The sequence below is a fragment of the Siphateles boraxobius genome, unplaced genomic scaffold, assembly GCF_051911475.1.
Source record: "Siphateles boraxobius isolate OS27281-9 unplaced genomic scaffold, OSU_SipBor_1 118, whole genome shotgun sequence".
In the NCBI taxonomy this organism is placed as follows: Eukaryota; Metazoa; Chordata; class Actinopteri; order Cypriniformes; family Leuciscidae; genus Siphateles; species Siphateles boraxobius.
Genome location: NW_027508720.1, coordinates 550,756 through 577,107, shown reverse-complemented (window position 1 = coordinate 577,107; position 26,352 = coordinate 550,756). Strand labels below are relative to the sequence as shown.

Here is a 26,352-nt window from a genome sequence, read left to right as displayed (position 1 = left end):
ATCCATAGGCTCCTCCTTGAAAGGAGTCCAGACATTAGAAAAATATCAGTCTACACATGCGTTTTATATTTAATATTAGGGAAATAGACAGTCATGCGTGACAAAAACGATCTTTAACTTTTAGGAGGCAACGATTTTTTTTGTTGTAATTCTGTGAATTACACTGCGAAAATCGGATGAAGAAGGGTTGCCTCTCCACAGAACATAAAATATTCATTTATTTTTTATTTTTCGTGTTCGCATTTATGAGGAAAAAACAATGTTACAGACGTGACAGTTCTCCGTTACGGACGTTAAAAGACTGCTTTAAAACTTTCACAGAGGCCTTACACAGAAGACACAAAGCCTTTCTTTAAAGTGAATTTCGTTTTGTATTAATTGTATAATAATTTTAATCAATGTTTCATCAACCAATTGCCTGGATTTAAAAAATAAGAAGTAGGCTAAATATAGCAGACAATTATAGATAATCACGACACGGAGGCGCCAGGGCGTGAACTGGAGCGCGTCTCATAAATGAACCGAAACTCAGCGTATAAGGTAGCTAGCTTATTCACGGACCTGAAAAATATATATATATATATATTGAAATGTCTACTTGTAAACAGAACAATTCAAAACGAAAGAAAACAGACTGCTCTCTGCTTATGAAATGAAATGTGCATTTCTCTCGGGTGCATTCACTAGCCTACTGCGAAGATCGCGAGTCAGCATCGTCAACTTCATCTTGACTTTATTAATAAACAATTAAAATGTCTCCTTGCTATATTTGACATATTCATAATCATTGCTTTTGCCGGTTCTTTGTGACAGCTTTTAGGTGCTTTATCGGCAGCGCCGCCGCCCGTATGAACGCGTCACCACCGCATCAAAAACATGATTGCGTGATGAAAACATGAAAAATACCACATAAACATAGCCTAACTGTTTAGAAAGAAAACACAGAACGAATAGCCTAATGCGCATACGTCCATCTCGCGAATGTAGTCTTCATGCCATCTTCACCATTAGCCGCTTTTCCTCTGCCAGCGTGAGCACAGAGGCCGAAATCATACCTCACGGCACTCCTGTAAAAAATAAATCGCTATACAAATATATCAGACGCTGCCATTTAGTTTTTATTTACAGACTTGGACACCACACGCGGCTATTGACTGACCACGAACAGGCAATTTAGCCTACTTGCATTTTTCATTCCTTAATGTCTCGCGGTCTTGCTGTTTTTGTTGTTGTTTTACAATTAAAACTAAAAGTCTGTTGTAACGCAAGCCTTACTGAACATGTACCGAGTAAAATATTACTGAAAATTGATTAGTAATGCCTTACACTACTGCGTTACAGCAAAAAGTAATATGTTACTGTAATGCATTACTTTTGTAACGCGTTACTCCCAACACTGCTTAAAGGCTTACCTATGATAAAGACAAAGTTTGCTGAACACACAGACGAGCATGTTGTCACACTATATGTGTTGTCACTTTCAACAAGGGTTGTTGAAAATACTGGGATACATTCTGTCAATTAAGTCTTCTCCTGTTGTGACTTCAAAATTAAGCAACATCAATTTTCTTATTGAAAAATCTGCTTTTTTCCCCCCATGGCATTTTACAAAAAGTATTTTATATTCACATGTAAACCTGCATTTTGACATGGCCCAAAATCTCCAGACATCAGAATGAAAAAGTGACGTATATGCATTACAATGAACACATTGACAACAGCAGTTCATGTCACTCATATTTTAATTGTTTACTGAGATCATTTAAAACTGTAAAGCAATATCCACACACTAAAAAATGAAATCTCTTGATTGATGTCCACTCAGTGCACATCTAGAGCTGTTCGTAGCCGCGGCCCCGGCGCTCTCGCACTAGCACATACGTCAGGATAGCTATCAGGCAAACGGCTACAGCGACGGCCCCCAGAATAATCGGGATCATCCGTTTGTTGTAATCCTCCCAGCACTCAACCTCTGAAATTAAGTCACAATAAACCATCTTATTCTTGGGGAAACAGGTGGATAGATTATAATAGATCACGTTTGATTTATATGTGAGTTATATTGACCTTTCCCGAACGCTCCACTGGCGAGGTCGAAGGCTTGAATCTGCATCGGCATTAGTTTGACTTTGAGGTTGCTTGACAATATCAGAGTGATATCAGACTTGCATTGGAAGCTTAGGCCATTTTTTGCTTTGAATAGCTTCTCATGATCCACGATTCCAACGTAGGTTTTATCTGTGGATTACATTTGGAAAATGTTGTTAAGCTAAGTGGTAATCAGCTCAGAGTTTAAGAAAACTACCCGAGTTCTCCTAAAACAACATTGATTAATCTTATGGAAACTGGCGAGAACGATACCTGAGTCACATTTAACCCCAAAATCAAAAGAAAGAAATGAGGCACATTATGATTTTTTACCCTTGACATTTCCATTGAAAAGACTTTTTTTTTTGGACCAAATTCTTATTTTATTTAAATATATATATATATATATATATGGGTGTGAAATATGACCTGACATGTTTTTGTAACATTCACTCCTATTGGGCCCGTTTACACGACACTGTTTTCAACTTAAAACATGAAACTTTTTATGTGTTTTGGTCGTTCGTTTACACGACAACAGCGTTTTGGGGCCTGAAAACGGCAACTTTTGAAAACGGTTTTGAAAATGATACCGTTATCATCTCCTTGTAAACTACAGAAACATGACTCTGTGAAAACGCTGACGTCATGCGCATGCGTATTACATGTTCAGTCTATAGATGTGCAGTGTTTCTTTACAAAGTAGCATCGCCACCTACTGGCCTGGCATGTATAACACAGCGTTTTAGTAGTTTTCACGGATTTGTGTGAACGGGATCGTTTTGACAACGTTGTCGTCTGTATGTGAAAAATGCAATGGAAAAACACTTCCGTTTTCAATACATTGTTGTAATTTAAACGTACCCTGTGTTATGAATATAAATATTGTATGCTTAATTAAGTGCACAAAAACCAATAAAACGATTTCCGTTTTTAATCTGAAAACAATGTCGTGTACACGGCTGTATATCACAGGGTTCCTGATGTTTTATCAGTGTAATTTATACTTACTCTGGCAGTTTTTACAAGTGGGAGCAGGCATCAGAAGACCTGTGATAGTCTTCACATAGGAGACATCGCCTTCCTGCAAGTGTGGTGAAATACTGAATTGCATGTTCATTAAGGCTAGATGTTCTGCGCATATTTATCCTCAAGAGAAACGTGTCATGAATGCATACAGATAATACTGTAGGTACCTTGATGAAAGTGAACTGCAGATTTCCACCAGCAAAATCCAATGAGAGAACAGCCTTCTGTTTCCTACAGTTTCCCGTGGCTTGTGTCGAGCCGGGATCCAGGTTGAAATAGTATTTCTTCTGCAATACAAGTTAAGCAATGTGATTAATGGAGGCTGGAAATCAAAATCCTAATAAATGAACAATATCAAACTATTGTGATCTATAAATATCAAGAAACACATATTGGGTTTGACTGACTGGAGGAAGGAGATTCTGTAGAATTTGTAGCAGCAGAAAATTACAATTCATATTTTCAACATTGAACCCTTTGAGTTTACTGAATGCATGGACATATAGCGAAAAAGATATTGGTTGAAAACTTGGTAAAAAAAAAAATAGTAATGATAGTGACCCCAAAACTGGCAGTCACATGAACAAACAAACACGATATACAACTGGAAATAAATAAATGTAAGCTGATTAATAATATCCCAAAATTCAGTTCATTTGAAATGTATCTCTTGTGGAAAAAGTACACTTTAGCACACTTTTAAAATCAGTAATTATTACACAAATAATATACTTTGAATATACTTAAGTGTGAACTAAGAGTAAAGTTAAATTAATATGTATTATATAATTTATATTAAATGTAATTAGCTGAACTTTGGAGTGTTTTTAACCCACTTAAGTACATCTTAAGTAATATACTTAAAACTTGTAATGATGAATCTGGAATTTAGTAGATTTAAAGTGTTAACTTGTAATATATATATATATATTATTTTATTTTTATTTGTTTTGTTGCTTTACCCCCAAATGGTGCATATTCATATGTTAAGCTTATAAGTTAATAGTATATTAATAATTAGCAATTATTTTTAAGTTGATTAATAATATCCCAAAATTCTGTTCATGTGAATGATATTTCTCATTTAAAAGAAGTACACTTTAGCACAGTAATTATTACACAAAAAATATACTTTAAAATAATATATTTAAGTGTGATCTGAAAGTAAAGTTAAATTAAAATGTATTTCAGTTAAAATGTTATATTATATGTAATTAACTGAACTTTAGAGTGTTTTTGACCCACTTAAATACATCTTAAGTAATATACTTTCATGATAACTTGTAATTTGTAATGATGAAGCTGGAATTTCAGTACATTTAAAGTATATTTACTTAGAATATATATATTATATCATATCTATTATTATAGTATCTAAATATATATGTATAGTAGTCAACATTTAAAGTGGATCAACAAAGTTCAAAGTTGTCCAAAGACAAGAACGGGTATTGTTCAAAATTCATGTATAACTTTGATGAAAGGTTTTGATTCAAATGTTGATTACTGTATATTTATAATATAATATATTGTTGCTTTATTACTCCTAAATGGTGCATATTCATATGTTAAGCACCAAAGTTTGACTCTTAATGAAAGTGTCCCTGTTCAAAGCTGCACATATAGTTTTCTGACGGTGGAGTGAGCCGTTGCCAAAGTTAGTGGTAAACCAAGTGAGTTTGTCACCTCTAGAAGGAATATGCTGAGAGCTGGAATAAAAGTGCTGAGAGCATAACGAGCTTACTTTGTTCTCTCTCACCACATACTCCACTCCCAAACTGGCCCGCACACACACTTGTCCTTGAAGGTTCTTGAGTGTGTAGGTGATCTGAGGCGGGGCCGTTTCTTTGGGCTGCAGGACGGGTCTCTTGGGAGCATCTCCACTGTTGACAGCAGAAACTTCATCACTGGAAGCTGCTGCGTTTGAAAGGTCAAGAGAGTTTGAGGCTAGAGAGCTTCCTGTAAGCACAACGCAACGGGGGGCTTCAAAAAACACCTCTCGTGAAGAAGTGTTAACCAACATAGAGGCATCGCAAGCTGTAAAATCTACTCAGTGTTGCTTTGTGCTTCTGAACAATTAGACTACAGCTCGTTTCTAAAAGTTGAACTTTCTCATTGTAAATCACAATAATTTGATTCAAATGAAATGCAAATCGACTCACCTAGCCAGTGCAGGGAAGACAGCATGAGAAACAGAGCGATGGGTCGGCGTGTTTGAGTCATTCTGAGAACGAGGTTGTTGGGTAGCAGAGCAGATGCTGTTATAGTTTCGGCGTTACACGAATGCCAGTGTGGTTGTGAAGGAGGACCCTTATGCCTCGATGCTGTCAGCAATTGTCTGACACCAGGAAGCATATTAGCCAAGCCCACAATTAGTACACCAAGTAATGATATGAGTAATGACTCTATATTGGTGTAGTTTTATTTTTAAATTTTAGTTCTGGACAATCTAGACAACTGTGCGATGAAAAACAGGAGCAGGGTTGTAGAGTCGGGTCTGGGCATTACTGGTGCCAGTTTTAGAGTCTGACCCAAAATTTAGGACTATGTTTTGTCACTCATGCTTTTTTGTAGAAAAATGCATTTAATGCCTCAAATCGTTCAACGGTTCAAAAGGCTATTAAAAATTTAGATGTTTTTCATTCAATTACCAAAAACTTTTCATTCAAATAAGTTAACGGTATGTGAGCATTTAAAAACTTCCACATCATTGTCATCACAACTAACAACAACTTTATTAAAAGGATAGTTCACCCAAAAATGTTGTCGTCATTTACTCATCCTCATGTTGTCCCATACCCGTATCAGTTTCTTTCTTCTGTTGAACACAAAAGGAGATATTTTGAAGAATGTAACCAGATAGTTGCTGGTCCTCACTGACTTTCATAGTAGGAAAAAAAATACAATGGAAGTCAATAGGGTTAAAATATCAGAAGAAAGAAACGCATACAGATTTGGAACAACATGAGGGAGAGTAAATGATGACAATTTTTATTTTTTGGTGTGAACTAACTGGAAAACCCTGACAAAATACGGACATTTCTTAAACACTGGAGATACAAATGTTTTGTCATTTTTGAATTTTGTAAAGTGTGAACGATGAGCAGATTGCCAACACACATGTTCACACTTTATGTGCTCTGTTCACTGTTTTACTTCCCTTCCCACTTTAGTTGTCTGCTTTTTTTTTTTTTGTCCTTGAGTGTTCAAGTTTCTTGTGTTTTTATTTTATTTTATACATTTTAGAAAATACTGAAAATGAGAAGGTGCAATCCATGTTGTAGCATAATTTTGAAAAATGTTGATGACATTATCTTACCAATAATTACAACATTTTAAGGGTGAATGATGTGAACCTATTTTACTATCAAGTTTGTTACTCAAAAACACATTATATATGCATATTTTGATGCCAAAAATGCGAGGTTGAGTCTTTTTAACCTCTTGTTTATATGCACAATATTGAAAAAAAAAATAGCATTGCAATGTTTTATTTTTCTGCAATATATTGCAATACGAAAGCAATTTCACCAGATGATTGAATAGCTCGGCTTGGTAAGAATTAATCATTCTAGAATGATGGGGGTGATTTTGTAGGGGAGTGAATATGCAAATAATAGTAAAAATAATAAAAAATACAAGCATAGATAAATACAATAGAACAAAGGTGAAATAAACAGTGCTTTATGTTTTTTTAGGTATTCAGTATTCAGGTACAGAAATTGAAAAACCAAATGTAAAATAACAATGCATAGTCTTCATTGTATAAATTAAATGGCTATAATTAATCTTTGTTAAAACTACAAAAGTGATTTTCTTTTTCTTCTTGTGTTGTTTGATTAACATTAATGACACAGACAGACGTGGGTATAAGGCTGCTGTGACTTTAAGAGTTAATACACAGATCCAGTAACGGTCCGCCAGCGTTCCCTTTCAGTCGTCACATTCGACGTTACATTGACGTGTCGACTTAATTGGGATCACTTCAGGGACATGGTGCTCAGTCACCTCAGCCAGTTGGGGCTTCGGGTCAACTGGGAGAAGAGAAGAGCAAACTAGCACACGTGCAAAGGATCTCTTTTCTTGGTATGGAGTTGGACTTGGTCAACCTAACAGCACGCCTCACAGAAGCACGTGTTCAGTCGGTGTTGAACTGCTTGAATTAGTTCAAAAGCAGAACAGCGGCCCCACTGAAACACTTTCAGAGGCTCCTAGGGCATATGGCATTGCTGTGATGGATTGCTTCATATGAGGCCGCTTCAGCACTGGCTTCGCGGCCGAGTCCAGAGATGGGCGTGGCAACGCGGCTCGTACCGGGTTTGTATTACCCCGCACTGCCGTCAAACCTTCAGCCCGTGGTCGGACCCACTAAGGCTATAGGCAGGTGAGGTTTTTTTCAGTGTTGGAGCCAAACTCTGCTGGACAGCGGCTCTCTAGGACCGAACTTGCCTACCCCTGCCCTAGAACAAGTGTCCAGGCATGCTGTAGTCTTCACGGATGTGCCTCTGCCACCGGCTGGGGGGCCACGTACAATGGGCATGCAGTCTCGGTTGTCTGTGGACAGGACCCCAACTGCATTTGCACATCAATTGTCTCGAGTTGCTAGCAGTATCTTGCGCTGAGCCGCCTCAAGGGGCCGCTACGAGGCGAGCAAATACTGGTTCCGTCAGGGTGGTCTACACTCCCGCCGCGTGTCACAACTCGCCCGTCATCTTCTCCTATGGAGTCAGATGCATCTGAGGTCGCTTTGTGCCACTTATATCTGTGCCGCCGAAGAGCTCTCAGTGCAGCAGGTGCTTCCGGGAGAATGGAGACTGCATCCCCAGGTGGTCCAGCTGAATTGGAGGCGCTTCGGGACTGCACAGGTAGATTTGTTCGCCGTCCCGGACACGTTGCACTGCCAGTTGTTTTATTCCCTGACCGAGGGCTCTGGCCCCTGCACAGTTGGCCCCTGGGGCCTATGCAAGTATTCGTTTTCCCAGTGAGCCTTCTCACACAAACACTGTGCAAAGTCAGGGAGCAGGTCTTGCTAGTTGCGCCTTACTGGTCCAACCAGACCTGGTTCACAGAACCCATGCTCCTCGTGACAGCCCCTCCAGGCCCATTCCTCTGAGAAAGGACCTGCTTTCAGTTGCTTCAGTTGAGTTCCCCACATAGGTGAATCCTGTCGAGTTCCTCCACACCCCTCTGCAGTCAGACGTGGCGGAGCGTCTGATGCCAGGCCTTACACTTGAATGTATTGTTAAACCTGTGCTAGGCTAGGTCCCATATGTTACGATCCCTACGACAATCCCATATGTGAATTCTTCAACGATCAGCTCCCTGCGGTGAGCCCGTGTCTTTCCCTTGGCAGAGTAGTCTCCCCCTACTCAGTGTAGCAAATTAGCTCAACAAGGGAAATATTAATAATTAATCACAACTCGTTATAATTAATTGTAAATATTTGGATCAGTTAACTGAATTAAATTTATGTAAATGACTTGATATTGCCGTTAATTAATCTTTTTGTCAAGCGAACACTCAGTATTGATAGTCTATCTATCAACTCTTCAGAAAGGATACTTTCTGTGGCCACAGAAAAATAACCTTCTTCTTAGCATATAGCTGTGATTATATCGTTAAATTGACATTGATTTATAAGCAGACCAGAATCGACTCGCACGAATGTGCACAACAGTTTTATTTAACTAAATCACAAACACATAACTAAACTAACAACTACATACACACAATCACGCAAACAGGGTTAAATGACTGAAAAACCAGAGTAGAACAGGGGAATGAAGCTATGAAAAGAGTAATTCAACCTCCTGGAAGAACCATCAGTCATTTACTACAAAGCTCCTTTGTTAACAAAGGGGTTCACCACTTTGACTAACTAAAAAGCAATTTAGTATACCGTACGTTACTTGCAATTGACTTAGCTGTTTAAGAGGGTCCAGATATACAATTGCGTGGAGAAAGTCCTGATAGTTTGGTCCGATGATGCTGAATTTTAATCGATTTCTTCCGTGTTCAGTGAAGAAGCAAGTTGCGTTTTTTTAACAAGCGGTTTAATCATAGCCAGCTTAAAAGTCTTTGGTTTGTATCTAAATAGTGACAAAGATTCTTAATGATGTTAAGAAGAGGATCTGTGACCTCTGGAAGCATCTCTTTCAATAGTTTAGTTGGTATAGGGTCTAATGTTGTCGATTTAGATGATTTAACGAGTTTAGAAAATTCTTTTTTTCCTATAGCAGTGAATTAATCGAATTTTTGATATTGAGGAAAGTACACATGGCTCGATGTGTATTAAGCACACGGGTGTGCCAGCAAGGCCAGATGAGGTCTCACCTGTACAGCAATCAGGAGCAGAAGCCAGCGAGCGCACAAAACTAAATAGGGAACTTTGTGTTGGCTTTTAAAGTTCCACGATGTCACAACTTTTTTTTGGCTTGACCAATGAGAGAGGTGCATCTCTCTAGCGGGAAAGTTCCTTTGTTTGAAAAGCTGACTCATTTGTTGCACACATGGCACACTCAGGCCCTTAAGAGAGCGGCCAGAAAAATGGAGCGTTGCTGGAAAAAAACAAAACTAGAGGTATTTCGCATTTCTTGGAAAGAGAGCACGATTGCATACAGAGAGGCCTTAAAAACTGCTAGATCTGCTTATTTTTCTACCCTATTAGAAGAAAATAAACAAACCCTTGGTATTTATTTGAAACAGTGGCCAAACTAATGAAAAATAAAGCTTCAAGCTCAGATGTTTCCAAGCAGCACAGCAGTAATAACTTTTTTACTTACAAGATGGATAATATCAGGGAGAAAATTATAACTATGCAACCGTCTACTACATTATCGCATCAGACAGTGCAGTGTAGTATCCCTGACGAAAAATACGATTAATTCATTGTTATAGGAGAGGGTGAATTTTATAAACTTGTTAAATCATCTAAATCGACAACATGTATGTTAGTGTAACGTTTTGGAGAAAGCAGGCGAAGGCAAGGATCTATCTGCAAGGTTTTAATTAAATAACACATAGACCAAATAATAAAGAACTCCAGGGACAAAGAAATAAAACCACGAGAAGGACCGAACTGGAAGCAACCATGCATGTACAACAACTGAAAAAAGTAACAGTGAAACACAAGGGTTATAAATACACAGGGGCGAACAAGCTTAACTAGATAATGAGGAAACGAGATACACCTGGGGAGACGAATCAACATGAAAAACTACATAGGACTACAAAACTTAGCACAAGACAGGAAATGGCAAACGTACACACAAGACAAGTGGAACACAAGACAGGAATCAAGACAATTAGACCCTATACCAACTAAACTACTGAATGAGATGCTTCCAGAGGTCATAGATCCTCTTCTTAACATCATTAATTCATCTTTCTCATTAGGATACGTACCAAAAACTTTTGAGCTGGCTATGATTAAACCGCTTGTTAAAAAAACGCAACTTGATCCTTCCGAATTAGTCAATTACAGGCCGATCTCAAATCTACCTTTTCTGTCAAAGATACTAGAAAAGGCAGTATCTTCACAACTATGTTCCTTTTTAGAAATAATGGTATCTGTGAGGATTTACAATCAGGTTTCAGACCGTATCATAGCACTGAGACAGCTCTCATTAGAGTCACAAATGATTTGCTCTTATCATCCGATCGTGGTTGTATCTCTCTATTAGTGCCACTCGATGCTGCATTTGACACTATCGACCACAACATTCTTTTAAATGGACTCGAAAATTATGTTGGCATTAGTGGAATTGCATTAGCATGGTTTAAATCATACTTATCTGACCATTATCAGTTTATAGCAGTAAATGAAGAGATGTCTAATCGATCACAAGTTTAGTTTAAAAGACGATACGTTGTGCAGCCCTACTGTATGTCTCACACAATGAGAATTCCTCTGAAAAAGTACTTAAAGACAACCTGTGGGCATCGTCTTTAAATTATATGTTTAATAATTTAGGGTATTATGCTAGGTATTCCTCACTGAGAGCTGATTTCTGCTCGGCTGCCATTTTGAGTGATAAGCTTCAAGATGAGCAAAACAGATAAAGGACACTTACAGCAAAAAAACACTGACATAGGCATATGAGATAGGTTATGTTTATGTATTAATGACCACATAACTAAAAACAAAAGTAAGAGAATTATAAGTATTAAATTATAACTAAATGTAATGCATCACATTAAATTCTGAGAACATCCTGTTACTGTTTTTCACGAAGGTCATGCTTTTTTACATAAAACAATTTTAACAATTATTATATAAATATTTAATATGTATGGTGATGTAAAGTAAATGAACAATTAATGTTGATGTAGCATTTTACCTGATTTTTACAAATATATATTTTAATAAATTATGTAGTTATTAGTAAATTATCTTAAGTACATTCAAATAGCAGCTCTGTAGAAACTGAATTCGATGTGAGATAATTGTTTTAATTTAATGAGAGGAAAACACACAGCACAGGTCAAAGGTAGAGGGGACAAAGTATTCCCTTAAATACACACGGCCACTTTTGTCAATTTGCTTAGCGCAACTTTGCTTTCTACCACTGGTAAATGCTGCGTGTTTGTCTCTGTTATGGACTTTATGGTCATTCTTTTTTCCTTTTTTTTATTGTGTAACTCTCACTAATATGAATACTTGAGATAAATACGTAAAATATATCCAAAAAGCTATATAATCAATAATCTCTGTAAGCAAACTGGACGACTTGCAAACAAACAACTTTCTATTGGCTTGACAGCTAATGTTTGTGTCCTGAGCACATGGATTGATTTTTTGGAACAGATTGTCCACCATAATAAAATGTTAAAACGGGCATCTGAAGTCAAATTGTGCATGTGAAGGTCTCTGTGAAGGCCTCTAATCACGCACTCTCAGAAAAAAAGGTACAAAAGCTCTCACTGTGGCTGTACCTCTTCAAAAGGTACACCTTTGTACCTAAAGAGTGCATATTGGTCCCTCAAAGGTACATATTGGTACCAAAAGTGTACAAACATGTACCTAAATGGTACACATTTTTGAAGGGTACTGTCCCAGTGACAGCTTTTGTACCTTTTTTTCTGAGTTTGGAGTTGAACTAGTGATTCAGAGAATACTGCGTGTTGTCGAGGGCGTCTCAAACGAGTAAACATTTGCATTACAGCTGCTGAATACCAGCTCACCATATTTGGACAGGTGGAGATAGAGACAGAATTGAGTGATAAAGCAGTGAGTAAATCATTACAGGGGTGGATAGAGTCCAGTGGGAACATTTCAGAAGCCTTTCAGTCCAACACCGTTAGGTTTCCAGAAGAGCAGAGACGTTCATGACACTATGATGCGGGACAAGATCTTGGTGGTTTTGGCTTTAGCTTGGCTTTACTTTTCTGCGGGACATGGACAAACTGACTCTAGCATCCCGTGTGACGATAAACGCGTGAAAGATGTTGTCAATTTAACTCTTACCAAACATAACGAGATATTAACCGAAGGCGCTCAACTGGCTCTCTATGAAATCCTGGAGGCTACAAAGGTAGGACTTAGTTTTGCTCTTTGCTTTCAACAATATTTTGCAGATCTACGCAACTTCCTTTTAATACAACGCTGTAATTTCCACAGGCTCAGAATGAATCGGGGGACGTTCTGTTTGTGCGCTTCACAAGCAGAGAGAGCGACTGTCCCGCGGCGGGAGACAAGCTCTGGCATCAGTGCGACTACCTGCAGCGAGGAGATACGGTAAGATCTCACCAAGTTATCCACGCCAACACGTACATTCATTATCGCAAAATAAACCCCAACATTTAGAAACACCAAGAAATCTAAAGAATATCAGTTATACAGGTTAGAATTAACTATACAACATTTTGATTGCACAATGCAACTATTGACCAATCACGATCAATAATCTAGCCTGACAACAGCCTTTATCCATGACCCTATTCACATTATATTCGGGGTGTGACGGTACACAGAAGTCACGGTTCGATACGAACCACGGTTTTGGTGTCGCGGTTCGATACGATACGGCACAACAGGAAAAAGCAACAAATCCCCAATGCTAGGTTTCTTTTTTTTATTATTTTGAACAGACAGAAGTGCAAATCACAGTTAGTTCCAGCTAGCAGCATTTATTACAGCCTCCTATAGTGTAGTAAGCACTACGCAATGAACCGAATGCACTCTTGCCAATTCCCTCCAGATTCCTGATTGCTTAGAATACAATTGAATGAATGGGGGTAGATTTATCAGCGTATATATCGGTTATCAGCTTTCAAACATAAACAGTTATCGGGATCGGCCAAAATGTTCATATCAGTGGATAGTTGGTTTGAGTAGCGGGTTGTTACAGCCTACGCTGTCGTTGTCTTTGCGCGTGTGGGTTCATTAACATGCGGCTGCAATGGCGGATGAACAAAGTTCAATATTATGCTTTTTCACGAAATACCAAATCGGCACAATGCCAAATGTTTTTGTCTCACTATAACAGCAAAAACAACTTAAAATTCATACAGATAAGAGTTTTTTTTAGACAATTTTTAAAAAATACGTTCAGCTAAATGTTTGCTCACTCATTGTATTTGTGTTTTTACAATGGGGTCATTTTTTTAGTTTACACAACAAAAGGAAGCTTGATTTCAATCTTTGAATTAAATTGAAAAAAGTAGCACAAATAAATACATGAAATAAAGAGAAAAGTTTAGGTCTAATAACACTAGTATTCAGAAATACTACAGAAACGGAAAAAAGTAATCAAATGTAAAATAACACGGAATAGTCTTTTAGTCCTGTATAATTTGAATACATAGGCTATTAATCCTGATTCCTTACAATTAATGCTATCTTTTGTTGTTTTATATACAATAACGACAGACACATTTTAGGCTACTCTCACTTTAAGAGCTAGTGCACGGGTCCAACGGCCCATTCTGTTTTCATTATAGTGTCACATGCATTTTCTTTTTGTATTATTTTTTTAAGACATAACCGATTGTGTTTGAGAGGATACTCCCCAAGACTGGAATTTAGACAATGTTGTGTGCTTTTGACCGTTAAAACGCTATAATTCGCGAAAGAGAACTCAGTTTTGTTACTCATGAGCTGTTTGTTATGCGGGTTAAAATCGCTTGAATGTTTAAATAGGTAAGACTTAAAAAGACGCACAAATTATAAACATTAGTGACGATGCAATGGCCCGATTGTGCAAGTGATATTTCCATCAAATGTCCCGACTCCTGAACCGCGAGTGTCTAGAGTCGCCACCTGCAGCTGCAGCGCGATTGGCTTGTGTAACACATTTTGAGAGACAGAGAAGACGCGGCATTGGCAGATTCACTCACGCTGTTTGTGAAATTGCGCCTTACAGAATGTTTTAAAATGACTGATTTGATCTTATAATCTGTTAGGTTACATTTACTCATAGGCCTACATGCTAGATTGAATGAATGTTTGCGGGAATTTCCCGCATTATAAACACAAGACCTGCGGGAATGATTAAAATGATGCGCAATACCCGCAATCCCGCACCGAAATTCGAGCCCTGGGCTATTATCAAGCTCTTATGCCATCTGAGCGCTTGCTTTGGGTTGGTGCATAGATCGTCTCTTCTGCTCTTTTTCCTGTTATGGCGGTTAGCAAACAGCGTTGCATTACCGCGCGTTGCATTACCTGGACGAGTGTGGATCGCCTGCGACTGTGTTTGTCGTCTGACGGTTCGGGACGAAGACATGTACCGCTACACCCCTACATTATAGCATGGCTTCTTATTAATGAAATAACTGTCTTTCTTGTCTTGGGTTAACGTACATTTTGTGGTTCCTCAGGCACTCAGAATCTGTCATGCAAAAGTCCTGTTTTCAGAAGCAGGTCAAGAGTTACTGGAGCATGACTGTTCAGGTATGTTGTATTATGGCTGCCAGATGAATGTTATAATAATATCTCATGTCTCATTTCTTTTTTACTTTACAGCTAATGACACATAGTAATTTTTTCACATTAAAAGGAATTAATAGCACTTTTATGCCTAAAACACAAAACAACTCTGGTGCTGTTCTTGTGTCGGTAAAAAATTATTATGTTTTTCTCAGTGAAATGATTGTACTATATATTAGTTCAATAATGTTTTTAATATTTTGTATTTTTAGGGGATTTTATGGTACTAAATTATATTTATGCAGTAGTTATAATCCATATTCACTTTTTTCAGCATAAACCTGAAAATAAAATTTCCAACTTAAACTGTCATAACGCACAGGCTGAAGTTTAGTTCCTTTTTCAAGACGACACTTTTCAGATTATTGCAGTGAACTTGAAAAAAATTATAAAGTTTTACATTTATTGCTATCAATTCTTAATATTAAGAATATTTTACTCTAAAACCATACATTTAAACAAGTTGTGTTCCAAATTTGAGATTGATATCTCCAAAAAAACTAGCTTTTAGTAGGGTTTTGTTTGTGCGCAGTACCAAATGTTTCCACTAGATGAAATTTGTCTCCCGTTCATTTCAAATGCGCTCATTTTGACCGCGTACAATAAAAGTGTGACTATTTTTTTTTCGGGACCATTGAACCTTTTTGAATCATGTCCATGATTTTTTTTGTGTGTTCATACAGTAAGTGCCAAAACCTTTACCAAGTTTCGTACCATTCCGATGAAGTAAAAAACAAAACGTAAAATATTTAGATAAAATATAGACGAACAGCACCAGAGGGTTAAATATGTCTTATGACAGACAATATTTGCTCAACTATCGTCAGATTCATCCCGTACAAAGCATCTGATTCAAAGTATTTAATCAGTTGAAATAAGAAGACAAATGTACAAGACCATTTACTCTTCCCATAATGCACTGCGAATTATGAAATTGGGTTAAAAAATGGCATATTATAATACTATTTTTGTGTAGTCCTTACATAAAACATTTAAACATTTACAAATACTTATATCAGTATTGTGATTTCCATTTTAATGGTAACACTGGCTTCTCTGATTGGTGGATCTGTGTTGAGGATTTCTGGTAGTGTAGTTTTTCCACATTAATTAAACAGTATTTTTAAAAGGAAGTTGAAATCACTTTGGATGGTGGAGTACATCACATTTCACTCTCTCTTTCCTGACAGCTGAGCCAGCTATTTCCTCTAAAGTTGCCCATTGTCTGGGCTGCCCTGAAAAGATTGACTTACATCAAGAAGAACTGAGAGAACCGCTCATTCATTCTTTGACCAAAGCCAACAGAATGGTCAATCATGTGCATTTATACATCTTTAAGGACTTGACATCAGCAACAAAACAGGTGCACTTTTCCTTTCCGTGAAACTGTAGCTCAGCTGGTAGATCTTGGCACTAGAATAAAAGGTTCAATGGGCTTCTGTACAGAGCCCTGGGGTTCTTGACTCAATTTTAAACAACACTTTAGGCCAAAAAGGTGCAATATAAGGAGAAATGTCTTTAAATGATTGCATAATACTTTCATGTTTAACCGATTTTTTTATTTTAATTTTTTGAAGTTGTTTAATTAATACAATTATATATATATATATATATATATATATTTTTTTTTTTTTTTTATGAATCTTGTTATTAATAATTTAAACTAAATCCTTAAAATCGTCCCATGATGGGAACCCCTATATATGAAGCGTCAGGCAGAAGACAGAACCCCAAAGTCAGTCAAGTAACTTAGAACTTTTTCTTCTAAGAGTGTGTAGTGACACAATTAGTGTGACTTTGGGTAGATGCATAAGTATGAACTTAAAATCACCTCATTTAATCCATTGACCTATTTTACTGTTGAATTGGGCTGCAGTGTTAATTTTGTGGTGTTGTGGTTCTTCTCTATGTGTAGGTGGTTGCTGGATTCAGGTACAAATTGCAGTTTAAAATTGAGAAGAGCAACTGCACCAGGATGGAATTCAAATTCGTTACTGAGGAGTGTCACCCAATGCAGGAGAAAACCGTAAGATTCAAACTACTCAATGTATTTTAGTGGAAACCTTGATACATTTTTCAAGATTCTTTGAATCTCATTTATTTAAAATAGAAATCCGTTATAACAATACAAATGTCTTTAATGCATCCTTGCTGAATGAAAGTATTAATTTCTTTAAAAAAAAAACTTACTCCAAACTTATAATATTAAATATTATTATCTATTAATTCAGTCTGAGATGGCACAATGCACTTTAGTAACACTCAAAGATGTTCTTTGTCTGACAGAATGTTGAAAAATTGTATATACATAAATGTATGTTATTACGAACCGTTCAGGGAAAGTTCTATGTAAAAAATTGTGAAAATATACTTAATAATAATTCAAATATAGTTGAAAAATGAAAAAGACAATTAACAATAAATAATTAAGTCTAACTTTTTTGTTGTATTTACGAGTTTATATAACAATTCTGATGCATTTCTCACAATTGCTAGTTTATATCTCACAATTGCGAGTTTATATCTCACAATTGCGAGTTTATATCTCGCAACTGACTTTCTCCCACAATTTGTATTGCAATTCTGACACTTTTCTCACAATTGTGAGTTTATATCTCGCAGTTCTGACGTTTTTCTCTGCAATTGCAAGTTTATATCTCACAGTTCTGACGTTTTTCTCTGCAATTGCGAGTTTATATCTCACAATTCTTACACTTTTCTCGCAATTGCTAGTTTATATCACGCAACTCTGACTTTGTCTCGCAATTGCTAGTTCCCTTTCGTTGTCACTCCGAGTTACGTCGGATGACGACGAATGGGGTTTCGCTTAGAACACCTATCAACTTCGAGTATTACAAAACGAGCCAATGGCAAAGAAATGCCATGGGTCTGCGGAATTTGCATGACGTAACTCCGCCCCACCTCGTGGGTATAAAAGGAGGACGCCAGCAACAGGCAGATATGTTTTCGCTTCGGAGCCAAGAGCATTTCTTCACTCCACAGTCATCTCTGACTTCGCTCTACGAGACGAGCTTCTCTCTCCGGTGTTGGTGTGACGGCGATCTGCAGCGAGCTCACAGTGCCTGCTGATCTGTGCAGTAATCTGCCAGTGTGTGTGTGTCTCCCTGTGCGCTTCAACATCGCGGAGTTTTTTCTCTCCTCTCATAAAAGAGCTCGCACGCGGCACGTCTTTTTAAAGACGGCTCGCCCGTGCATTTCTGGTTGCAGCGGACTGGTATCGGACTCTGATGGGCACGAGCGCTGTCTAGTGTGTTTGATCATGCTTGAACAGCGCTCGTGGGTGACTCATGTTCTCGCAAGGGAACGTGATCATCGCGTCATAAATAGGTCGAGACTCGGTGAACTCGCAAGAGTGAGAGTCCCCTCATCCACCCCCCGATCTCGGCGGGTGGCCAGGGTGACCTGAGGGTTACGGTCTGGAACAAGGCGCCGACTATGTGTCCGTGACCCCAGCCCCCCTCTTCAATGACGGTGCCCGCTAGTGAACTGCTGATTCCCGCGAGTCTACCCTCTGGTGGCCCGCGTGTTTCAGTTGAAGCTACAGAGGAAGATGCCATGTCTGTTGCAGCATCACTAGGTGGGCTTGAGTCTTCTGGAAGTGAGGGCTCGTCACAGCTGCCACCTTCCGGTGTGCATACGGCTGTGCCTGAGTCTGATCCGGAGATGACGGCCATGCTTTCCTGGGACGATTGGTTTTGGGTAAGGCCGCCGACCCTCGTCCGTGGCAAACCCCAATACCTCTCTTCCCGGACGTGCATGATGAGATCTCGAAGTCCTAGAAGACCCCCTTGTCTTCTCAGGACCGCTCGCTGATCTCATCCGCCTTTCCTCCCCTCGATGGGGCCGCTGCCCTTGGGTACACTGGGGTTCCCCCGGCTGAACGCTCTGTTGCGATGCTATGTGTCCTCAGAGTGCTTCTTCTCGGCGCAATCCTAAGCACCCGCCCGTGGCCTGTAGGTTTTCGTCTACGCTTGTGGCGAGATCCTATAGCGCCACGGGACTGGCAGCCGCCTCACTGCATGCCATGGTCATTCTGCTGGTCCACCTGACCCAGATGCTCATGGACCTGCACGAGGGCGGGACTGACCCAGGGCTCTTCACTGAGCTGCGCGCCGCCACTGACCTTGCTCTCTGAGCGACGAAAGTGGCCGTACGCTCCCTGGGTCAGGTGATGCTCACCAGTCTGTGGCTGAACCTGTCTGATGTGCTGGATGTCGCGCGGACCCGTCTGTCCGACATTCCCATATCCCAGGTCGGCCTCTTCGGCGGTGCGGTTGAGGGCTTGCCCAACAGCTCTCAGCCGCCCATGAGCAGAGTGAGGTTGATTCTGTCCCGACGGCCCCGCCGTCCGCTCAGATCCCTCGTCTGCCCACCGCCGAAGGCGCCCTCCCGCGGCTCCCACCCCGCCCGTTCACGGGCCGGCTCTGGGGGCCGCGGGCGGACGCCACAGCCCTCTCCAGCCCCGCCCCCCGCTACACGCCGGGTTAAGCGGCGCTCGTGAGACGGGCACCTCGGCGATGGAGCAGACTGAGGTTGATTCTGTCCCGACGGCCCCGCCGTCCGCTCAGATCCCTCGGTCTGCCCACCGCCGAGGGCGCCCTCCCGCGGCTCCCACCCCGCCCGTTCACGGGCCGGCTCTGGGGGCCGCGGCCGGACGCCACAGTCCTCTCCAGCCCCGCACCCCGCTACACGCCGGGTTAAGCGGCGCTCTTGAGTTGGGCTCCTCAGAGATGGGACTCAGTTCTTTCCAGGAGTTGGTAGCAGGACCACTCCTTTCCCCGGGGAGGGCCGGGGAAGAATCCTTATTCTCCAAAGAGCTGATTCTCCCGTCTCTGAGCACAGAGTTCTCGGACGTCACAGAGCGCCGCCCACAAGCCGTGCTCTCCTCGTCCCCCTCTGTCCCAGAGGTGGTTGACATGGCGTGCCGTCCACGGACCGCTTCGCCCCTGTCCCCCTCTGTCGCCAGACCTCTGGCAGAGCAGGCCCCCGCGGGACGACCAGCCTGGTCCTCCCCTGGCCCCTCTGCCAGGGCGCGGTTGCTAACTGTGCCCCCACATCGGGCCGCTATGCCGTCCACGTCTGGGCCAGTTACTCCGCTTCGCTGCCCCTCCGGGGGGACGCCTGTGGTCGCATGATCCCGCTGGTTCAGTTCCTGGGAGCCTGGTTAGAGCTTCCCCGTCTGTCCCGCTGGGTCGCGCGGACCATCAGGCTCGGCTATGCGATTCAGTTCGCACGGTCTCCTCCCCACTTGGGGAGTCCGCTCCACTTTTGTTGGTGGCTATGCCCCCATCAGGAGAGCAGAGATTGCCACCCTGCTGGCGAAGGGCGCAATCGAGACTGTCCCTCCAGCCGAGATGAGGTCAGCCGGCTTCTCAGCCCCTACTTCATTGTCCCTAATAAAACCGGTGGGTTACGGCCAATCCTGGACTTGCGCGTGCTGAACCGCTCCCTTCACAGGATGCCGTTCAAGATGCTCAAACGCGTTTTCGAATGCATACGGCCTAGGATTGGTTTGCAGCGATCGACCTGAAGGACGCCTACTTCATGTCTCTATTCTCCTTGACACAGACCGTTCCTTCGGTTTTCTTTCAGGGGCAGGCATCCAGTACGCGGTTTTCCCTTTCGGGCTAGCCCTGTCTCCTCGCATCTTCACGAAGGTCGTCGAGGCTGCCCTTGTTCCTCGACGGGGTTTGAACACGGGGTTCGCATCCTGAGTTATATCGACGACTGGCTGATCATAGCTCACTCTCGAGTTCAGGTTGCGAACACAGGGACCTAGTGCTTCGGCACCTAGCTCGTCTGGGCCTTCGGGTCAACTGGGAGAAGAGCAAACTTTGCCCCGTGCAGAGGATCTCTTTTCTCGGTATGGATATCGACTCGGTCGCCATGTCCGCGCAGCTTACGAGCTAGCGCGCGCGCAGTCACTGCTGACTTGCCTGAAAGATAGAACAGTTCGAGGGCAAGAGTGCGGTTCCACTGAAACTTTTTCAGAGGCTCCTGGGCATATGGCTTCTGCAGCCGCGGCAACGCCGCTCGGATTGCTTCATATGAGACCGCTTCAGCTTTGGCTTCGCGACCGAGTCACGAGGTGGGCATGGCAACACGGCACCCTCCGAGTAACAGTTACTCCGACCTGCCGTCAGACCTTCACCCCGTGGTCGAACCTCAGTTTTCTACGGGCCGGAGTGCCCCTGGAACGAGCTTCGCGGCATGTTGTTGTAACGACAGATGCCTCCTCCACGGGCTGGGGTGCCATGTGCAATGGACGTGCTGCCGCGGGCTCCTGGACAGGACCCCGTCGCCTCTGGCACACCAATTGCCTCGAGTTGCTGGCCGTACGTCTTGCTCTGCGCCGCTTCCGGGCCGTGCTCAAGAACCAACACGTACTAGTCCGTTCAGACAATACCGCCACTGTAGCGTACATCAACCATCAAGGTGGTCTAAGCTCCCGCCGTATGTCGCAACTCGCCCGCCACCTCCTCATATGGAGTCAGAAGCATCTGAGGTCGCTTCATGCCATTTACATCCCTGGAGCCCTGAACTGTGCAGCCGACGAGCTCTCACGGCTTCAGCCCCTCCCGGGAGATTGGCGACTCCATCCCCAGTCGGTTCAGCTGATTTGGGACCAGTTCGGGGACGCACAGATAGATCTGTTTGCCTCTCACGACTCGACCCATTGCGCCCTGGGCTATTCCCTGACCGAGGGCACGCTCGGCACGGATGCACTGGCGCACAGCTAGCCGCGGGGCCGCAAATATGCGTTTCCCCCAGTGAGCCTTCTTGCGCAGACCCTGCGCAAGGTCAGGGAGGACGAGGAGCAGGTCATTGTGGTCGCGCCATACTGGCCCGCCCGGACCGGGTTCTCCGAACTAGTACTCCTCGCGACAGCACGTCCCTGGCCGATTCCCCTGAGGAAGGACCTCCTTTCTCAGGGACGGGGCACCCTATGGCACCCTCGTCCCGATCTTTGGAACCTCCACGTGTGGCTCCTGGACGGGACGAAGCAGGTTTGAGTACCCTTCCACCTACGGTGGCGGCTACCATCACTTCCGCTAGAGCGTCGTCCACGAGACACGTCTACGCGTTGAAGTGGAACCTCTTCGTCAACTGGTGCTCTTCTCTTCAAGAAGACCCCCGGAGATGTTCGATTAGTGTCGTGCTTTCCTTCCTTCAAGATAGGCTGGAGCGAAGGCTGTCTCCCTCCACCCTGAAAGTCTATGTTGCCGCTATTGCCGCACACCATGACCCAGTCGAAGGTAAGTCTGTTGGAAGGCACAACCTGATCATCAGGTTCCTGAGAGGAGCGAGGAGACTGAATCCTCCTCGTCCTCCTCTCGTTCCCTCTTGGGACCTCTCAGTGGTTCTAACTGCCCTGCGGAGTGCTCCCTTTGAGCCTTTGCAATCAGTGGAGCTTAAGTTCCTGTCTATGAAGACAGCGCTCCTGGTTGCATTGGCCTCCATCAAGAGGGTGGGGGACTTGCATGCATTCTCCGTTGACGAAGCGTGCCTGGAATTTGGGCCGGCTTACTCTCACGTGTTCCTGAGACCCCGGCCTGGATATGTGCCCAAGGTTCCTACCACTCCCTTCCGGGACCAGGTGGTGAACCTGCAAGCGCTGCCCCCGGAGGAGGCAGACCCAGCCTTGGCACTGCTCTGTCCAGTACGCGCCCTCCGCGCCTATGTAGACAGGACGCAGTGTTTCAGGACCTCAGACCAGCTCTTTGTCTGTTATGGTGGGAAGCTGAAGGGAAAGGCTCTCTCCAAGCAAAGGTTGTCTCACTGGATAGTGGACGCCATTGCCTTGGCATACCAGCAGCAAGGTCGACCGTGCCCCCTTGGTGTGACCGCCCACTCCACCCGGAGTGTGGCATCCTCTTGGGCTCTAGCGCATGGCGCCTCGCTAACAGACATCTGCAGAGCTGCAGGCTGGGCGACACCTAACACATTCGCCAGATTCTACAATCTCCGAGTGGAGCCAGTGTCCTCTCATGTACTCGCTTCAACCAGCTAGTACTGGACCCGCTCAGGTGTCTTCGCTTGCTCGCCATTCCACTCCACGGACTGGATACGTGCGATATTCTCCTCAGGTGAGCTTCCCCGAAAAGCCCTGAGTTCCTCCAGCACTCCTGACGTTGGCGCCAGTGTCTATTGCCTGTGCGTCGGCTAGGTGCCTCCCGTGTGCATGGTCCCTCCTCTGAGCGACCCCCACATGTGTATTTCCACTGTAAGCCTCTCTGAGCGTGTGTCTTTCCCTTGGCAAGCCACCTTGCCACCCCTGGGGTTGAAATATTCCACCTGCGGCTGGACACCCCAGTGTTCTCCATATGTCTCCTTCGGGTCATATGTGTATTCTCTAAGTCCCCCCCCTCTGGGTTGGCAGTAATTGCATATTTCCCCTAAACTTTGGGATATGCTCCCCAGTGTACCTTGGTATTCCTGTGCTAAATAGGAGTCCTTCGTCCGTGCCAGTCTCACGACAGGGATCTCAGATTTACGCAGGGCACTGGAAGACAGCTGAGAAGGTGGCGTGATTAGACTGGTAACCCCATTCGTCGTCATCCGACGTAACTCGGAGTGACAACGAAAGGGAACGTCTCGGTTACGTATGTAACCCTCGTTCCCTGAGTAGGGAACGGAGACGTTACGTCTGCCTGCCACTTTCCGCTGTACCGCGGGGATCGCCTGAGCTCAGTCTTGGCTCCTCAGCGAAGAAACATATCTGCCTGTTGCTGGCGTCCTCCTTTTATACCCACGAGGTGGGGCGGAGTTACGTCATGCAAATTCCGCAGACCCATGGCATTTCTTTGCCATTGGCTCGTTTTGTAATACTCGAAGTTGATAGGTGTTCTAAGCGAAACCCCATTCGTCGTCATCCGACGTAACGTCTCCGTTCCCTACTCAGGGAACGAGGGTTACATACGTAACCGAGACGTTTATATCTCACAATTCTGACGTTTTTCTCACAATTGCGAGTTTATATCTAGCAATTCTAACGCTTTTTGCACAGTTGGGAGTTTATATCTCACAATTCGGACGTTTTTCTCGCAATTGCAAGTTTATGTCTCACAATTCTGGCACTTTTTTGCGATTGCGAGTTTATATTATAAAATTCTGACTTTTTTCTCACAATTGTGAGTTTATATTCTGCAATTCTGACGTTGTTCTCTGCAATTGCAAGTTTATATCTCACAATTCGGACGTTTTTCTCTACAATTGCAAGTTTATATCTCACAATTCTGACGTTTTTCTCTGCAATTGCAAGTTTATATCTCACAATTCTGACGTTTTTCTCTGCAATTGCAAGTTTATATCTCACAATTCTGACGTTTTTCTCTGAAATTGCAAGTTTATATCTCACAATTCTGACGTTTTTTCTCTGCAATTGCAAGTTTATATCTCTCAATTCTGACGTTTTTCTCTGCAATTGCAAGTTTATATCTCACAATTCTGACGTTTCTTCTCTGCAATTGCAAGTTTATATCTCACAATTCTGACTTTGTCTCGCAATTGCTTGTTTATATCACGCAACTCTGACTTTGTCTCGCAATTGCTAGTTTATATCTCACAATTCTGACGTTTTTCTCACAATTGCGAGTTTATATCTTGCAATTCTAACGCTTTATGAGCAGTTGGGAGTTTATATCTCACAATTCGGACGTTTTTCTCGCAATTGCAAGTTTATATCTCACAATTCTGACTTTGTCTTGCAATTGCTAGTTTATATCACGCAACTCTGACTTTGTCTCGCAATTGCTAGTTTATATCTCACAATTCTGACGTTTTTCTCACAATTGCGAGTTTATATCTTGCAATTCTAACGCTTTTTGCGCAGTTGGGAGTTTATATCTCACAATTCTGACGTTTTTCTCTGAAATTGCAAGTTTATATCTCACAATTCTGACGTTTTTTCTCTGCAATTGCAAGTTTATATCTCACAATTCTGACGTTTTTTCTCTGCAATTGCAAGTTTATATCTCACAATTCTGACGTTTTTCTCACAATTGCAAGTTTATATCTCACAATTCTGACGTTTTTCTCTCCAATTGCAAGTTTATATCTCACAATTCTCACGTTTTTCTCTGAAATTGCAAGTTTATATCTCACAATTCTGACGTTTTTTCTCTGCAATTGCAAGTTTATATCTCACAATTCTGACGTTTTTTGTCTGCAATTGCAAGTTTATATCTCACAATTCTGACGTTTTTCTCTGAAATTGCAAGTTTATATCTCACAATTCTCACGTTTTTCTCTGAAATTGCAAGTTTATATCTCACAATTCGGACGTTTTTTCTCTGCAATTGCAAGTTTATATCTCACAATTCTGACGTTTTTCTCTGCAATTGCAAGTTTATATCTCACAATTCTGACGTTTTACTCTGCAATTGCAAGTTTATATCTCACAATTCTGACGTTTTTTCTCTGCAATTGCAAGTTTATATCTCACAATTCTGACGTTTTTCTCTGAAATTGCAAGTTTATATCTCACAATTCTGACGTTTTTCTCTGAAATTGCAAGTTTATATCTCACAATTCTGACATTTTTTCTCTGCAATTGCAAGTTTATATCTCACAATTCTGAGGTTTTTCTCTGCAATTGCAAGTTTATATCTCACAATTCTGACGTTTTTTCTCTGCAATTGCAAGTTTATATCTCACAATTCTGACGTTTTTCTCTGCAATTACAAGTTTATATCTCACAATTCTGACGTTTTTCTCTGCAATTACAAGTTTATATCTCACAATTCTGACGTTTTTCTCTGCAATTGCAAGTTTATATCTCACAATTCTGACGTTTTTCTCACAATTGCAAGTTTATATCTCACAATTCTGACGTTTTTCTCACAATTGCAAGTTTATATCTCACAATTCTGACGTTTTTCTCTGCAATTGCAAGTTTATATCTCACAATTCTAACGTTTTTTTCTGCAATTGCAAGTTTATATCTCACAATTCTGACGTTTTTCTCACAATTGCGAGTTTATATCTCACCATTCTGACGTTTTCTCTGCAATTGCAAGTTTATATCTCACAATTCTGACGTTTTTTCTCTGCAATTGCAAGTTTATGTCTCACAATTCTAACGTTTTTTTCTCTGCAATTGCAAGTTTACATTTCACAATTCTGACGTTTTTCTCTGCAATTGCAAGTTTATATCTCACAATTCTGACGTCTTTCTCACAATTGCAAGTTTATATCTCACCATTCTGACGTTTTCTCTGCAATTGCAAGTTTATATCTCACAATTCTGACGTTTTTTCTCTGCAATTGCAAGTTTATGTCTCACA

The 26,352-nt window shown here is 42.0% G+C and overlaps 2 protein-coding genes across 4 annotated transcripts in view; one reads left to right on the top strand and one right to left on the bottom strand.

The window, feature by feature from the left end:
• Window positions 1-1,724: 1,724 nt before the first annotated feature.
• On the bottom strand, window positions 1,725-5,487 carry lamp3 (lysosomal associated membrane protein 3). 3 transcript variants are annotated; one of them, XM_077201803.1, is made up of 6 exons: window positions 5,280-5,487; window positions 4,862-5,076; window positions 3,285-3,404; window positions 3,100-3,172; window positions 2,068-2,238; window positions 1,725-1,972 (listed from the first exon to the last, which is right to left on the bottom strand). In XM_077201803.1, the coding sequence occupies exons 1-6, from the start codon at window positions 5,470-5,472 to the stop codon at window positions 1,833-1,835; spliced, it is 912 nt and encodes a 303-aa protein (XP_077057918.1). In that variant the 5' UTR covers window positions 5,473-5,487; the 3' UTR covers window positions 1,725-1,832. The 3 variants fall into 3 exon arrangements, with proteins under 3 accessions (XP_077057918.1, XP_077057928.1, XP_077057938.1); XM_077201813.1 differs by having other exon boundaries at window positions 4,862-5,034; XM_077201823.1 differs by having other exon boundaries at window positions 4,862-5,031.
• Window positions 5,488-12,359: 6,872 nt separating this feature from the next.
• The window catches only part of kng1 (kininogen 1), a 55,803-nt gene continuing 41,810 nt past the window's right edge, over window positions 12,360-26,352 (top strand). Inside the window, exons 1-5 of the mRNA XM_077202125.1 lie at window positions 12,360-12,650; window positions 12,737-12,853; window positions 14,938-15,010; window positions 16,237-16,409; window positions 16,962-17,072. Coding sequence (XP_077058240.1) covers window positions 12,453-12,650; window positions 12,737-12,853; window positions 14,938-15,010; window positions 16,237-16,409; window positions 16,962-17,072 — 672 coding nt within the window. The 5' untranslated portion in view covers window positions 12,360-12,452. The remainder of the gene's footprint in view (window positions 12,651-12,736; window positions 12,854-14,937; window positions 15,011-16,236; window positions 16,410-16,961; window positions 17,073-26,352) is intronic.

Bases quoted from the DNA above. Each gene is read 5' to 3' on its own strand.
- lamp3 (XM_077201803.1), bottom strand. From the start codon at position 5,472: ATGCTTCCTGGTGTCAGACAATTGCTGACAGCATCGAGGCATAAGGGT. The intron at 3,173-3,284 runs GTACCTACAGTA...CCACACTTGCAG, and splicing joins TGCAGTTCACTTTCATCAAG to GAAGGCGATGTCTCCTATGT. The intron at 2,239-3,099 runs GTAAGTATAAAT...TGTAATCCACAG, and splicing joins CACTTGTAAAAACTGCCAGA to ATAAAACCTACGTTGGAATC.